The sequence below is a fragment of the Artemia sp. Qi Xiang Cuo genome, chromosome 13, assembly GCF_049724085.1.
Source record: "Artemia sp. Qi Xiang Cuo chromosome 13, ASM4972408v1, whole genome shotgun sequence".
Lineage (NCBI taxonomy): Eukaryota > Metazoa > Arthropoda > Branchiopoda > Anostraca > Artemiidae > Artemia > Artemia sp. Qi Xiang Cuo.
The window spans coordinates 60974529-60990894 of NC_142806.1; the positions used below are offsets into that span (position 1 = coordinate 60974529).

Sequence of the window (16366 nt, forward strand, 5' to 3'; positions counted from 1 at the left end):
TAAAAAATCCTGGATCTGTCCCTGGTGTAAGGGCACTATAAATTTTAATTTGTAATTCAATGAACCCCGTTCCATAGTTTATGCGACCACCTCTGCCACATAAGGTGCCCCTGGAAAAATAAATAAGTAGTAATTCATTGAACCCTTATGGCTCTTTACTGAAAACGAATTATATTACAAAGGTTTTCTTTTGTACTTAATATTGAAAATAAATATTAAAATTGCAGTAAAATTTTGAACTGATGAGCTTTCAGCAATTAATATCATTATACATAAAATATTCAGTTTAATTTATTAGTTCTTTCTAAGATTGGTCAAGACAAATATAATTTCACTACAAACAAAATTTGGATATTGCCCCCTTCTTTAACTTGAAAAACCTAAAGCCTTCTGTGTAACTGGCGCTTCACTGAAAACGAATTACTCTTATATTACAAATTTATTCTTTTCCAGTTCTTGCAGCATTGAAAATGAAAATAAAAATTACAGTGAAAAAAAATCTTGAACTGATGGATCTTTCAACAATTAATATCATTATATAACTAATATTCAATTTGATTTTGTTTATACTTTCCAAGACTGTCCAAGACTCATAAAGTTTTCAGTAAGGCGCCAATGACGCATTAGGTTTTAGGCTTCTGCAGTGAGGCGGTAACCAAACTCTTGTTTGTAGTTATTTTTATTCGATTCAAACTTCATTTGCATATTCAATTTAAGTTTCACTCGTTTTAAGATTTATTTATTCATTTACATTTATATATATTGTATGTTTGTTCGCATTGATTGTTTATTTAATTTCTGTTTCGTTTTAAGTTTCATTTATACTTTAATAGCAAATTATTTTTTTCGTTTAAGCTTGATTTTCATATTTAAATCTAAGCATTATTCGCTTTAAAATCTATTTATTCATTTATATTATCACTTGTTGTATGTTTCTTGCTGTGATTGTTTATTTAATTTATTTTCGTTTTGGGTTTCATTTATTCTTTAATAGTAATTTCTGGTCGTTTTGATTTTGAAATTTAAAAGGTATTCAAATCTACAGAGCTTAATTTTAAAATTTACTTTAATTTTCTTTGAAAAACATATTTTTAGGAAAGTTTTTTTTAATTAATAAGTTAAAAAGGACTTCATGAAAGTTATGGAAGAGTACAGAAAATCCAGGTTAGCTTAAAGATCAATCAGTTTATCATGGACTACATTTCCATAGGCATCCGACCAGTCAAACAGGACTGCCATTGTGTCTTTTTTTGAAAGAGTTACAAACATCAATTTCAAGGAGAGGGATGTTATCCACAGAGCGCTGTCCTTTTCTGAAGCCTGTTTATTCACTTGAAAACAGATTATTAATTTCAGCAAACCACTCAGTTCTTGGTAGAATAAGCTTTTCAAGGACTTTATTAAAGGCTGGTAAAACAGATATAGGTCGGCAAGATTTAGGGTCACTAAATGGGTAAGACGGTTTTAAAGCAGGAAAGACCCAGGTAATCTTCAAAGCATCTGCGAACTTTTTGCTTTACCAAACAAGATTATACAGACTTAAGAGGGCAGAATTGAAAACAACTGCGGTCTCAAAAATCCATGTAATTTAAATACCATCATGTCCAGGGGAAGACTTTATATTAAGAGAACTGAGTGCTGCATTAAATCCATCAAGGGAAAATTGTTCCATTAAGAACCTTTTATGTAAGGACGTATGAGGAAGAATACAAAATGGAGGTCGAAGGCAATGAGAATCAGAAAAATCATTTTTATAAATATCAGAAAAAAATTTTTGTTTTCGTCTCATCTGAGGAAACTAGAAATCCATCCTGCATGACATCATATTTATGGTCATCATTAGACTGCTTACCACTATTGAGTTAGCTAAAAAAGTTTTGAATCTTTAAAATTGGGGTCCTGAAGCTGATACTTGCTTTAAAATTGGACCATATAGACTGCTTAGCTTTATTACATAACAATTTTACTTCAGCACATGCTTTCTTATAGGAAATTCCTGTAGATGTAGAAGTATTCTTTTGAAACAGTTTACGAGCCTTCCGTTTTATTTGTACTGCAACCATACACTCCTCATTAGATAAATTCTTGGGACTCTTGAAACCCTTATAAGAAGTTGGCTTAGTCATGGTTGGCCAAGTCAAGTCAGTCAAACAGGCCACTTTGGAAGAGGTTTACAAAGTGTCTTTTGATCAATAAAACAAGTAGTAAAAAAATACCAATAGTCTCATAGATTTCAAAATCGACATATTATAGACGAAACTTGAATATATTTTGGCTAAAAACAACAATCTCTGGATGCTCAGCGGAAATATTCCTGGACTGCTGAGTTGGCAACCCAGCAATAAACAAATCACTATGATTAAAGAAGAATACAAAGTCTGTAAATATTTTATGTAGGCTGGGCTAGTTGATTGACTGTCTGGTTCAGTTAAAAGTACAATGGTTTGTAATACCATTCTAGTTGAGAAGCTTATTGTCAAGAGGATCTAGCTACCTCTAAAATTGTAGTTAGAATGCTCTTGAATCATCCATAAGAAAATTTTGTGAGCTTGTCAGATTCTCCATAGCCTATACCCCCCTCCAAATTGAAGATTTAGTTTTAGCTAACTGTGGAAGGCCTATTAAAGTTGGTAGTTTTTTTCAGTTCATATTATTGACTTACAAATAAATTGAACATACCACTTGATACCTTTTTGTAGGACATCCATCATTTGACTAATATGGGTATAAAGTTCATTTGTGATGCAAATGAATGTTATTTTAAGGATGCAATTCTCTGGGTCAATATATACCAAATCATATTATTGAGTTTCAACTAAAGTGAATACACCATTTGATGCCTTTTTTTATGCTGATTACAAATATAGGCTAATAAGCATTTCTATCGGAAATGAATTTAAGCCCCCCCCCCCTATACAGGCTATACCTAACCTAAACCTGAATTTACCTTGATAGGGGGGGGGGCTGAAATTCATCTTAAATAGAAATGCTTATTATATTTGTAATCAGCATAAAAAAGGCATCAAATGGTGTATTCACTTTAGTCCTAACTCAATAATATGATTTGGTATATATTGACCATTCTCTGTATATAGTTGCACATTAGAGGGCTGGGGGTATGTACTGTGTAAATATATAGATTCTAAGAAATTCATGAATTTCTTTTAAAAACTGGACAAACAAAGAAAGAAGTGAAGGTAAAAGTTCTCCCCTTGCAAAGTGTGTTAACTGTTTTTTATGGAGTAGGGTACTAAACCAGTTTGCCAACTATCAGAACAATATTCTGTACTTTTATCAGCACAAAAACCACAAAACAAATGACTCAGATATGATTTATACACTACCTAAAATCTCTATCATTGCTTGTTTAATACACTTTGAAAAGTATGCAAAAAGCAGTATTGCTGATATATGAAACTACTTATTGAAGCTCACAACAATAAACATGTACACAGGGGTGGCAGAGGGGGGGGGGCAATTGCCCCCCCCCAATAATGTGAAGAAAAAATATCATACATACCATGCCCTTTGACTATCTAGATATGGACCCCTCTTCCCCCCCCCCCCCCCAATAAAAATGCTGGAGATTTGCCCCTGCATGTACACAACAGGCCAAACCAGTTTTCCAACCTAGGCTATACTTTATTCACATACTCTGACATGTCAATCAGAAGACTGACATGGGACACAACCAGTTTTCTGACCAGGATCAGAGAAGCTACTTTACATTTAAACCTTCAGGTTATTATATTGAAAACAAACAAAAGTAAAGATATCAAAGTAGACAAAAACATTTAAACTTTCAGACACTTGTATTGAGAACAGACAAAATTATAATATCCCAAAGTAAAAAATATAAAAAAGAACCAGAATTAACTTAGGAAACAGAGAGAAGTCATCTAACTCTTTTGATGACCTGGTGTAATTGGTTGATAGGTCTTCAGGGATGCCCCTTGCACCCATCACAAGTCACCCAAAAGCATCTACAACCATTCCAAGCCTTATTACAATAAATGCACCACTAATTATTGCTACCATCTTGGAGGTACAACACTTGTTGGAGGCTTATTTCTACCTAAAGAAGAACAAAGAAATCAGCTGAGGTATTATATCCTATGCTTCAAAAAAAAGCTAAATTAAGTACAACAGCAAATAAAGGAAATTCAAAATTCCAGACTAAAAATATATTCACTTTCAGGCATGAATTTGTGATATACTTATTTCTTACATTTTTCTTGAATTCTGTTGGTTTTGCCCTATCACACAATTTGTTTTGGGGGGGGGGCTAAGTGGGTAATTTTTCCAGATATAAGAGCTTTATTCTGATAGAAGACTGCAGTTTTGTAAAAGCATGTTAGTAGCCAAAATGGTTGGGAGGACAGTGACAGATTTTACTGAATGGCTGGTTATTTTTACCAACTGTTTTTTTGTGCCTATAATTAGCATATTATATGTTTTAAAGATGATACATTAAATCAATGCAAAAGTCATTAAAACCGCTGGATTTACTGACCAAGATTGAGATTTGGTATATGTAATTGCATCATTTTCTTTAACCAAATGAAAATTGTGGTACCATCCATGAAAAAAAAATCAATTTTGGCAAATTCACCCAGATTAAAATTTCCCTAAGAATTTTACCCCCTGGAAACCTCTCCCAATGGAAAATCCTTTTTGTAGAAATCCTCTTCATGTATGCTAAATATAGATATTATATGTAAACAATGAGTAAATTTTATAACTTCTAGAGCTTTCCTCTTGTGCTGTGGGGGGGGGGGGTCATATTACTGGCAAAGGTATAGCTAATGGGACTTTCAACTATGCTGCACAAAATCTGGATCAGACAATCTTGGGAAAAAAGATGCTTGGAAGAGGGCCTAGTTGCCCTACAATCTTTTTAGTCACTTAAAATGGGCACTAAAACATTTAATCTCTGTTTGAGCCCTCTCCTGATATTCTAGGACCCCTGGGCCAATACAGTTACCACTAGAAAAACACAATAAACACACATGCATGATCTTTCTTCTGGCAAAAAAATACAAAATTCCATATTTTTTTAGATAGGAGCTTGATAATGAAACAAATAAAATTTTAATATCAAAATGTAAAAAATATCAAAAAGCAACAGTATTAACTAATAAAAAAGAACTTCTACTCTTCCAAACATATCTTGCAGCAAACTTTGTTCCTCTTAACCTTAAGAACTCCTTTAGCTCTATTGCTGATCTGGTGTAATTGGTTGAAAGCTCTTCAGGGAAACATTGCCAATGAATATGCCCCTCATACCCATTAAAAGTAACCCAAAGCACCCAAAACCATTATAAGCCTTATGGCAATAAATGCAACACCAACTATTGGCACCATCACCAGAACTTATTGCAGGCTTGTTTTTATCTAAAGAAAAACACAATTTAGCTGAAGTATTATATCCTATGCTTGAAAAAAAAGAAGTTTAATTAAATTACAATGCTTAATCTGATATTGGTGATTTTTGGTGAGATTTTTTCACTTTTAGGGGGTGTTTCTCCCCTTTTTTGAAAACCAAGCAAATTCTATCGGACTCGTAACCTTTGATGGGTAACACTAAACTTAAAAAAGCTTGTATAATTAGAATCACCATAACAAACTCTGTTTAAAATTCCGTTTTTTAGCGTTTTAGTTACTATTGAGCCGCATCACTCCTTACTTGCAGTTTGTTACCAACAAATTTTTGGATAGGTTCAATTGGGTTTTCCAAATAAAGTATTCATCTTGAAATTATTTAATTAAATCCTAAAAAATGGCAAAAAAAAACTGCAAATGTATTTTTTTTAATGTGAAAGATTACTGAAACCTTAGAAAAAGATTAGAAAGGAGAAAATAGTAAAATTTGAGGCAGAGCTCTAACAGTATCAGAATCCTGAATAAAACTAGATTAAATGTTTCCTGTTATTTGTTTTACAAAGTGAATAGCCACAGTTCAAGAAAAAAGACTCCAAACCAATTTTGCAAAATGGCTGTCCATTCAGTTTCCAACCAGTTTTCTGTTTAGATTAGAAAAAACAACCATGTTGGGAAATAGGTTTGCTGTGACCAGTAAAGCAATACTGTACCCTGTTGGATTATTGAAAAGCTGATTATTTATTGGTAAGAAAGCCAACCATTTAAAAACCTCACCATTCCTCAAAAATAATCAAAATTGTTACTAATTATTAATAATGGTTGTATGCCTTTAAAAAAAAATTCAAGTTTCATAAAAAATTCTTAGACTGGCAAAAGTTAAGCTCTGCTTTTTGTCAGTAGATGCATTAAACTGAGCTAGAATTGCTGTCGTATGATGAGCATGAGGGAGAAAGGGATGAAAAACTGTCTTTCTTTAGGAAAATCAGGGATGTAGAAGTTGTTTTCTTAATTTTTTGGGGGGTTGTTGCTTTAATTGTTTTCTTGACATGTTTCTTTATTTTCAGCTAGGCTCCTAGGCTTATAATAGCCTACTGGTTGGCTAATTTGAAGATGTATATATATATATATATATATATATATATATATATATATATATATATATATACTGTCAAATTAGCTATCCAGTGGTATCCCCTTTTTTATGCTCTTTAAAAATATAATAAATGCTTCTATCAGAAATTCAAATTTACCCACCCCACCCCCCTAATGTGCAAATATATGCCCTGAATTGTAACCACACAAAGACATTATCAACACTAGTTAAGTTATTGGAAAGTGGTTAAAAATATATAAATAGTTTATAAAGAGGTTGTTCAAGAGTAATATATTCCAAAAATACTTATTTCTAATAATTCAAATCTCATTTATTAGGCAACTCAAATATAAAATATTTTCAAACCATTTCAAGTTTATTAAATGCCATTGACAAAAATAGCACTGAATTTTGCAATTCAAAACTTTGCTGTCAACAATTCATGGTATATTCCAATTCATGGTATATATTTGCACATAAGGGGGGTGGGTAAATTAGAATTTCCAATAGAAGCAATTATTATATTCATAAAGAGCATAAAAAAGGCATCAAGTGATATGTTGACTTTATTTGTATGTCAGTAATATGAACTGCATAAAGTTTACCTTAAAGATTTCTGCTTGTGCTTTATTTAATATGATGCTGAAATTCTAACTTTTTTTTATGTCAAAAGGTGGCCTTTTCAAGGTAGCTTCATATTAGCCTACCCAAATTCTAAGCCACAATTTCTTGTGATTTTTTTTATAGTTTTTAAATCTTGGAAAAATTTCAAATTGAGCTTAAAACAACAAAGTAGGACAGCCACTTCTTCAGCCTTTTTCAGACACAGCACAATCTGGCTATAATAGGCTTTACATTAAGCTTAACCAAAGCTCGAAAGGATATAACATTTGTACCCGGCAAATTAAATAGAACCTTGATTATAGACAAAAGAAAAGTCAGGGTAAAATTCTACTTTAGCTACTTTTGGTTATCTTGGAAAGGGGTTAGGGAAATGACACTTTCAGGGAAGGATCTACAGGCTAAACTATGTCCTGGGAAGGTATTTTTAAGTACCTATCTCCACCCCTTCCCCCTCTAGAGGGTCCTGAAATTTGCCTACATGACAGGTCTATACCTATTAAAATTTTGAAAAACCAACATTTTACCTTAATTTTCAGTTATCAGTTTCTTTTTCTGGCTTTAGTTCTGAAAATGCAATTCCTGTTCTTTGAGTAGAATTATAAGCCATATCAATGTTTTTTTTTTCAAAATTTAGGAAATGTATTTGATATCTTTAAAACCTTGTAAATTGGGATAGAGCAAAGTTGTTAAGCCAAAAATAATTTTGTTTTACTTCATTTAAGCAGAAGATCTATTTTGCAAGGTTTCACTTTTATAACACACTGATTTTTAAAGGTCATCAAAGGTCAGGACCCTCTAGGGAGAGAAGGAGTGGAGGTAGGTACTTCAAAATACATTCCAATGACATACTTTAGCCTGTAGACCTATCCCTGAAAGTTTCATTTTCCTAGCTTAGCCCCTTTCCAAGATAGCCAAAAGTAGCTAAAGTAGAATTTTACTAAGGTGAGCACTGATATACAGTTGTCAATCTGCTTTATTCCAGTCTCTTTTGGTTATCCACTTTTGGTATTTAGCCTAGGACATAGGGTAAATTTTTTGTTGTTTATATTATTGACTTCCAGATAAAGTGATAGGCCTGTTTTTTAGCACTAAGATCTTACATCTAAGATCGTACATCTTTATGCAAAGATTATCGTTTTTTAACTCATCTTTGTTCTAAGATCTTACAGCTCACTGATGTTAGCAAAAAGTGTGAAGAACGCCACTTTTCTGCTATATAGAACAATGACGAAAGAACTTTGATGATATACTCGTCTTTGTTCTCATACCACTGATCAGAGCAGAATGATGAAAGACATTTGCACAAAAACGACCACAGATGTAAGATCTTTTTTCAAAGATTTCACTTTTAAGCTTTTTATTAAAAAATATGTAAGATCTTAGCACATTGACGAGTGAAAAAACGGCACTAACTTACCACTTAATGCCTTTTTTATGCTCTTTCCAAAAATAATAATCACTTGCTGAAAATGAATTCTACCCCTCCTCACCCCTGTATAGCCTATACCAATTCAGGGTATATATTTGCAGATTAGGGAGGTGGTGGTAAAGTTTAAACTTACCTCTCATTTACATCAGAAATAAACTTTAAAATGTGCAAATATAGAACCTAAATTGGTATATATAGGGGTGAGAGTAAAACTCATTTACAGTGAAAGTGATTATTGTATTTGGAAAGAACAAAAAAAAGGCACTGAGTGGTATGTGAACTGAAAGGGGTAGGTGGTCATAATCACAGTTATCCTGATCAACATGAACATTGTCAATGTAGACACCAGAAGAAATAACACAGTAGTCAATATCCAACTGTGAGTCACTATTATGCATGTATATAAATAAAAGTTCAAATAGGGATAAAATCCTTTTAATAGACAGTGTTTTTTATAACAGTGATAGAAATTCACAAAAATACCAGATATTTCGGTCACATATACAGTGACCATCATCAGTAGTAAAGAGTTTTACTACTGATGACGGTCACTGTATATGTGACCGAAATATCTGGTATTTTTGTGAATTTCTATCACTGTTATAAAAAACACTGTCTATTAAAAGGATTTTATCCCTATTTGAACTTTTATTTATCGTCATGGAAAGGCAGTGTGGTCTCCGAAATAATCTACGTCATATTTATGGGGATGTTTTGACCAAAATTGTGTATAAATATATAATAACTCAGAAAAAACATGCACATGTTATCAACCAGCCGGATTTTCTTGTACGATGTAAGAAGATGAGAATTGTGCCACCTTCACTAAAATTCAATTTACATTTGGGCACTTTCAAGGAAGAAAAGTTTGAACGAAGCTTACATTTCAAGGCTTTAAATCACATTATTAAAAAAAAAAAAAAAAAAAGTTTTACTACTGATGACGGTCACTGTATATTTGACCGAAATATCTGGTATTTTTGTTAATTTTTATCACTGTTATAAAAAACACTGTCTATTAAAAGGATTTTATCCCTATTTGAACTTTTATTTATCGTCATGGAAAGGCAGTCTGGTCTCCGAAATTATCTATGCATGTATATGTTTGAGAAGCATCTTTATCCAAGATTTGATAGCCATTATGTAGTGACATTCAGTTTGTTGTTAATTTTTCCTTTCATTCAAATAATTCTGCAATCCATATTGTTTTAGGACTATATAAGCATGGTTTAATTGATAATATGAAACTTCTACCAGGGATTATACCAAGGAAGGAAAGAGCTTTGCTTAGAAGAAGTGGATTCAGTACTTTAGTAATAGCCAGCAACTAGTGAAATATTATATAGTAAAGATTCTTAAGAAACTAGTCAAATGGTTCCTTCAATAGAGAATTGGATTGCAAAATGTGGTTTATCATTGCATAACAATATTTAAGCTGTTGTTTTTGGGGGGTTTAGAGGGGAAAAGGATACCTAGGCTAGGTTACATATGTAATATATGCTATGCTTTACCCCTGATCCATCCCTCCTCCCCCTAATGTGCAAATATATAGCTGAAATTTGTTTATAAACTATGATATTTTGTTTTATTTCATTAGCATTAACCTAAGTTCTCTTTTCGCATGTTGCCTGGCTACTAGTAAAGTACTGTGAATTCCTTCAATAAAATACAAGAACATGATAGTCGACCCATTGAATGCTAGAACATCTTTGCTAGTCCAACTATGAATCCTGTATCCTCATCACAAAACTACTATGTAAAAGAGTTTTTAGGTTGTTTCACTCAGTCTGTGGACACATTTCCTCTTGTGGAGTCACCTCCGTGAGAAATAGTATATGCAGTGTTTCATGCTTGAATACTGCAAATCATTAGATCTCCCTATTCAGTGCAAAAAATCAAATCAGTTTTTAGATATTTTGTTTGTAATAGTTTTCTCAGCTCTAGGCATGTTTATAGCAATGCTTCTAAAAATTTTACAAGCTGGTGCAGATGCCTCTATCCTTCTTCTTCTTCTTCTATTTAACAGCAGGCGGGCTTTTCAGTAAAACAAAACAAAACACATTATACTTTTGAAAATGCTCAGCATGTTTTCTTCATGTGCACTATTGTAGGTCAAGATTTGAAAAGACTAAAAATTCATGCAGTAAACTGAAGATCCCAATCTGTATACAATGGATGAACACATAATTTTTTCCCTATCCCCAGATTTGGAAGCATTGCTTTATTGCCTAATGATAAAGATCACAAAGAAACGTTTTTATTACTAAAATTATGTTCTTTGTTCTCCCATATACTTTTTAGTTTTGGGCAACCCTATAATCCCATATGGTATTGGATCAAAACTTCCAGATTGTTATATTGCTCAGAATAATTGAAAAGTCAGATAAATATCATGCTGAGGATGGCAAGACCTATGTAGCCCACAGAAAAAGGTCCTAAATAATGCAAACTACCCATTGCTCACTAATTTTACAGTAGTAAAATGCAGTTATGTTTGATCTTAGCTTTCTAGTTTGTTTGAAACTTTCAGGGCTTGCTTCTATTGTCATAAAGAGGGTGTCAGTGGGCCCTGAAAACTTTCTGTCCAGAAAATTAAACTTGCTTGTGGTTTGAAATTTAAGCCTGTAAGTCCCTTGATCAATTGAACCCTAATGCTCAACAAAATTTGTTTTGGTTGGTAACATGAGGAATATGAGCCCTTAGGCTCAAGAGGACCCCAGGGCACAATAAAAAATATGATTTAGAATTAATCAGCCAAAAAAATGTTAACTGTAAAAATGGAGCCCCAAAAAAAGGTCCTTAAATATTTAAAAAAGCTCTATCAGATCCAGGGTAACTGACAAAGACAATTTGTTAAGAGAGAGTCTTTCAGGCATATCATAATACTTTTTTCAGAGATGGTACTTGCAGTAATCAGAGACCTTCTAGTCTTTCTGGACAATAGAAAGCCGACTTCCTTCTGATGTTTTCCATCATAGTGTTCAAAGAAGTTGAGTGTGGTATCAAGATGTCTCTCTTTGCCAGTGATTTGAATGTGGGTTTCAGCAAGAACAAAAAGTCTGAGATGTACCAGCTTATCTCTCTTAGAAGGAGGTCTATTTTCTCTTTTTGGTCAGGGCTGTGGTATTTGGTGTGGGTACCAACTGACAGGTTTGTTTTTGGTGATACAGTAGCCTCGAAAGTTAGAGTTGTCATATTTGTGCAATTAATTAAAAAATCTTTTTGCATAAAATAAGTTTTTCTAAAAAAGCAAAGAACTCCATTAAACCAAAAATAAACAAAAATAGAATCAAATATTCTACCAAGCATACAACTACCACAAATCAGAATCAATAAATAAATGAAACCCAAAACAAACATAAATTAAAATAAGTCAAACTCGAAACGAGCAGAAACTAATCTGAGTAGGGTTCTAAACCCTATGCTTTCTAAAAGCCAGAATATAATTTGTCCTTTACTGAAAAAATCAGATGAATTTACTGAAAAAAATGTGCATTGTCAGTTTAATATAAATATGCTGATATGTATTCCTTAAAATCTTAATTAATTTTTTATTTCTTAAAGTTATAAAAGTTGAAACATCTAAAGGAATTTTTTTCAGTAAAGTAAAAATTATATTCTAGCTTATAGAAAGCATAGGGTTTAGAACCCTACTCAGATTAATTTCTGCTTGTTTTAAGTTTGACTTATTTTAATTTTTGTTTGTTTTTGGTTTCATTTATTTATTGGTTAATCAAAAAGACTTTTTTCAGAAAATAAGTTTTTCAAAAAATAGTAAATAACTCCATTAAACCAAAAATAGAATTAAATAATCTACCAAGCATACACAAGGGCTATCTCAAAGTTTGATTGGATGTGAAAGGGGAAATGGTGGGATTTGGAAGGGGTGTTAGTTGCCTTCCAATCACTTTTCACTATTAAAAAGGGCATTAGCAATTTAAATTTCCAACCGAATGAGCCCTTTTTGAAGTTTCTACAACAGCACTTTCTATAAAAAAAAAACCTTATATGTCCACTGGGCATAACTTACAACCTTAGCCCTGAGGGCTCCGGGGGGAGTGTCATCCTCAAAGACCTAATTTCCAGAACTTTCATCTACATTGAACAAAATGGCCATCTCAAAATTTTGATTGGATGTGTTTGGGGAAATGGTGAGCTTGAGAGGGGGGCTAGTTGCCCTCCAATCACTTTCGACTATTAAAAAGGGCACTAGCCCTTTCAGTTTCCAATCGAACGAGCCCTTTTTGAAGTCTCTACGAAAATGCTTTCTATAAAAAACCTTATATGCCCCCAGGGCATAACTTACAACCCTTGCCTTGAGGGCTCTGGGGGGGTGAGTGTCCTCCTCAAAAACATAATTTCTATCTCGAAATCAACTATGTTGAACAAAATGGCTATCTCAAACTTTTGATTAGATGTGTTTGGGGAAATGGTGGGTGTGGAAGGGATGTTAGTTGCCTTCCAATCACTTTAGACTATTAAAAAGAGCACTAGCCTTTCCAATTTCCAAACAAATGAGCCCTTTTCAAAGTTTCTATGATAACTCCTTCAATACAAAGTGCCCTGGTCTAGAAAAAAAATGTGTTGTGCCAACATAGTTCTTTACTTAGGCAGCGCTATTCTGCTGCCTATGATTTGTAGACATCACATTATCAGTTGCACTGGACATGATAGCACTTGTTTCCATGCTCAATGACCTTTTTTGGGGTATTGGGCCTCATTTTTGTGCAAAAGCATTTTTATAGCTCATTAATTCTAAATTGTGTTAAGGGCATTTTTTCATTTCAAGCCAATCAGAGACAGTAAGTTTTTTTTGGGGTCCCTTCCATTCTGTCCTTTGGAACAAAACAAGTCATGAAAGTTTCAAACCAACTGGAAAGCTAAAATTATATATCTCTGCCTTTTTCCTGTTATAAAATTGGTTGGAAAACAATGAGGAGTTTGCCTGTTTTTTTTTTTTTTAAGACTGCTCTCCTAAGGCTGTATAGCTTGTGTCAACCACAAAGTGATATTTATTTGACCTTTAAATTACTCTGAGCAATATCAATCAATCAATTTATTTATCCCACCATATGCAATTACAGGATTGCCCAGAGGTGAAAAGTACAGAGGAGGGGACTGGTCACCTTCCAATAACTTTTAACCATTAAATATGGGTGCTAGAACTTCCAGTTTACAAATGAATGAACACCCTCCCAAGTTTTCTACAATCATCACTTCTGTACAAAGTGGCTTGAGACAAAATAAATAAATGACATAATAAATTCCATAGAAGAGAATTAGCTCTACTATTTGCTGACTTCTGACTAGGATACTAGAACGTTTTAAAAATATATTTGTGACTCATGCCATAGCTTCTTCTTCATTGCCTATTTAAATCTTCTGTGAGATTTAAGTCAGAATCATAATTCTGATTTTGTTTTTAATTTTCTAGGCAGCAGTAGTTGATATTAAAGAGAAGAAGAAGAAAGAAAGCATTCTTGATCTTGGAAGACTGATGGACAAACAAATCAGAGTGAAATTTATTGGTGGAAGAGAAGCTTCTGGTATTTTGAAAGGATTTGACCCTCTCTTAAATCTGGTACTAGATAACACCATTGAATTCCTTAGAGGTTTGACTCTTTATATATATGTATATAGATATATGTATATTAATGTTTTTTTTAACTAAAGCATGACCTTGGCTTTTTGGATCTTAAAGATAACATTTTCTTTTCTCTTTTTTTGTTTCTATTTTGCCAATATTGCGCTCTGCGGGCTTGTTACCTACATTTAATCTTTAATGGCACTGTCATATAGAAATAATGGTTGTCACAAGCTGATAGAGGGCTCTTTCTATTACATATTCTGAGATTTTGTGCCCTTTTTAAGGGCTACAATTGATTGGAGGGCACCCAGCTCTCCTTTATGCACTTTGGCATTCTTATGATGCAACATGGCATCTGACCTAATTTCATGATAATCATTCTAATCAGAACAGTCTAAAAAGTATGCCTCTTGGGACAACATGATGCATGTATTCTCAGGCAAAAGGGTTTCAAATTATGCAAGTTGAATAGGCCAAAATAAATTAGAAGCTTCAAATATAATTTAAAAGCTTCATAGAACATTGCGTGGAAAGGCGGGAGCGTTATATCCTGTTGAAATCTAAATCATTCAGAAAATTTAGACAGTATATTGGGAGCCCAAAATGAGGCCCTGGGGTCCATGCTCCATCAGATGCTCCTTTGTATTTTTACAGAATATTACACTGTTTTCAATTCATATTAATTAATCAAATAATTCTGAATAAACATATTAGTCTTGTCTTAAGGAGCACAGGAAAAGCAGTGGGAGACAACAATTAAATGGGAAGGAAAAAGTATCCTTGACTTAGATTATGCTGTTGATCATGCTGATGATGAAAGTGTGAGCAAAATAAATGAACTTATAGAGGTTTTGTGAGTTCAGGGTGCTAGAATAGGTTTGAAAATTAATGTTAAGAAGAAATTGACCAAGTAAGTCACTAAGGCTAGGAATCACTGAAGATGAAAAAGTGACATTGGTAACGAAAAGATTGATCAGGTGGGCTGCTTAACTTACTTGGTAGTATTATTAGCAAAGATGATGGGACCAGTGAAGATGTTAAAAGTAGGATAGCCAAGGCTCAGGATGTTTTTCACAGTTAAAAAAAAGTTTGGAAGAATAGGAAGGTAAGTCTACAAACCAAGATAGAATATTAGAAGCTACAATGATGACAGTTGTCAAATTTGGATCTGAAGCATGGGCGCTCTAAAAAGGAGATGAAGATGCGTTAGATGTTTTCCAGAGAAATTGTTTTAACTTATTATATTAAAAAACCAGTAAACAATTCTGCTCAACCTGTTATGGATGGACCTTCTAGGCTGGTTGCCAAAAAAGGCAAGATTAGCTTTAAAAGCTTGTCTGTAAGTGTTTCTTATTCCATTTGAATGAACTGTCTTTTTCCACTTCACTTGGTGTACCAGTCCTGGTCGAACTTCCTTGAAGTAATGATGCTAGAGCTATTTTGAAAAAATTTTTTTAGTTTTAACAATTGAATTTTAATGTGAGTTTCTTTTATATTGTTTTTTTCTTCATTGGTTTTGCTGAGAACGGCCCTTGGATATAGGTTTGAAAATATCCATTTAAAGTTGCGTTCCACTGTCTTATAAACAAAAAAATTCCCTATTGTTCTACTGATTGTTTAAAAATCATTTGTGTTGCAATTTGTTTAGGGTCAAACTCTAGTTTGCCTGTACTAAAAAGATATAGAGCAAAATGAAAAAGTTTGTGATACCTGGGATGTGAAGGAAGATTTGTTTTGTGAGGAAGAGTTACTGACAATGCTAAAAGGATTAAAAAATAATAAAGCTCCAGGTGTTGATAGTGTGGTCAATGAGTTAATTAAATATGGTGGCTCTGAGATTAGAAATAAGCTAGTGAAGATTATGAATACGATTTTTGAAAAACGGGAAGTACCTAACGATTTTAGGAAAACCTTAATTAAAGCACTGTATAAGAAAGGTGATAAGAGTGAGTGATGTAATTACTGAGGCATTAGTTTGGAGTCTGTAGGTACTTTTGCTTTACTTTTGGTGTGAACCAGATGATGATCCATCCTTCCCGGCATCAATGGACGACGGGATGACTGACGTAGTCCAACACGATCTGTCAGCAGCAACCTCTTCTGCAATCTTCTGCCAACTACGCCTCTTCAACCCCTTCTGCCAACAACGTTGGGCTATTCTTGAATGTCTGCCAAAGATTCTTTCTTTGCCCGCCTGGTCTCCGTTTCCAAGTTGGAAGGGGGTCGCAGGTGAGGACATTGCGGGGTATGG

The 16366-nt window shown here is 33.4% G+C and overlaps 1 protein-coding gene across 2 annotated transcripts in view; it reads left to right on the top strand.

Annotated features, from left to right (window-relative positions):
* The first annotated feature begins 2364 nt into the window (after positions 1 to 2364).
* The window catches only part of LSm7 (U6 snRNA-associated Sm-like protein LSm7), a 34553-nt gene continuing 20551 nt past the window's right edge, over positions 2365 to 16366 (top strand). Inside the window, exons 1-2 of one of the 2 annotated variants that reach the window (XM_089099497.1) lie at positions 2365 to 2442; positions 13963 to 14140. In XM_089099497.1, the coding sequence (XP_088955623.1) occupies positions 2440 to 2442; positions 13963 to 14140 (181 nt within the window). In that variant the 5' untranslated portion in view covers positions 2365 to 2439. The remainder of the gene's footprint in view (positions 2443 to 13962; positions 14141 to 16366) is intronic. The other variant, XM_089099498.1, reaches the window with a different exon arrangement.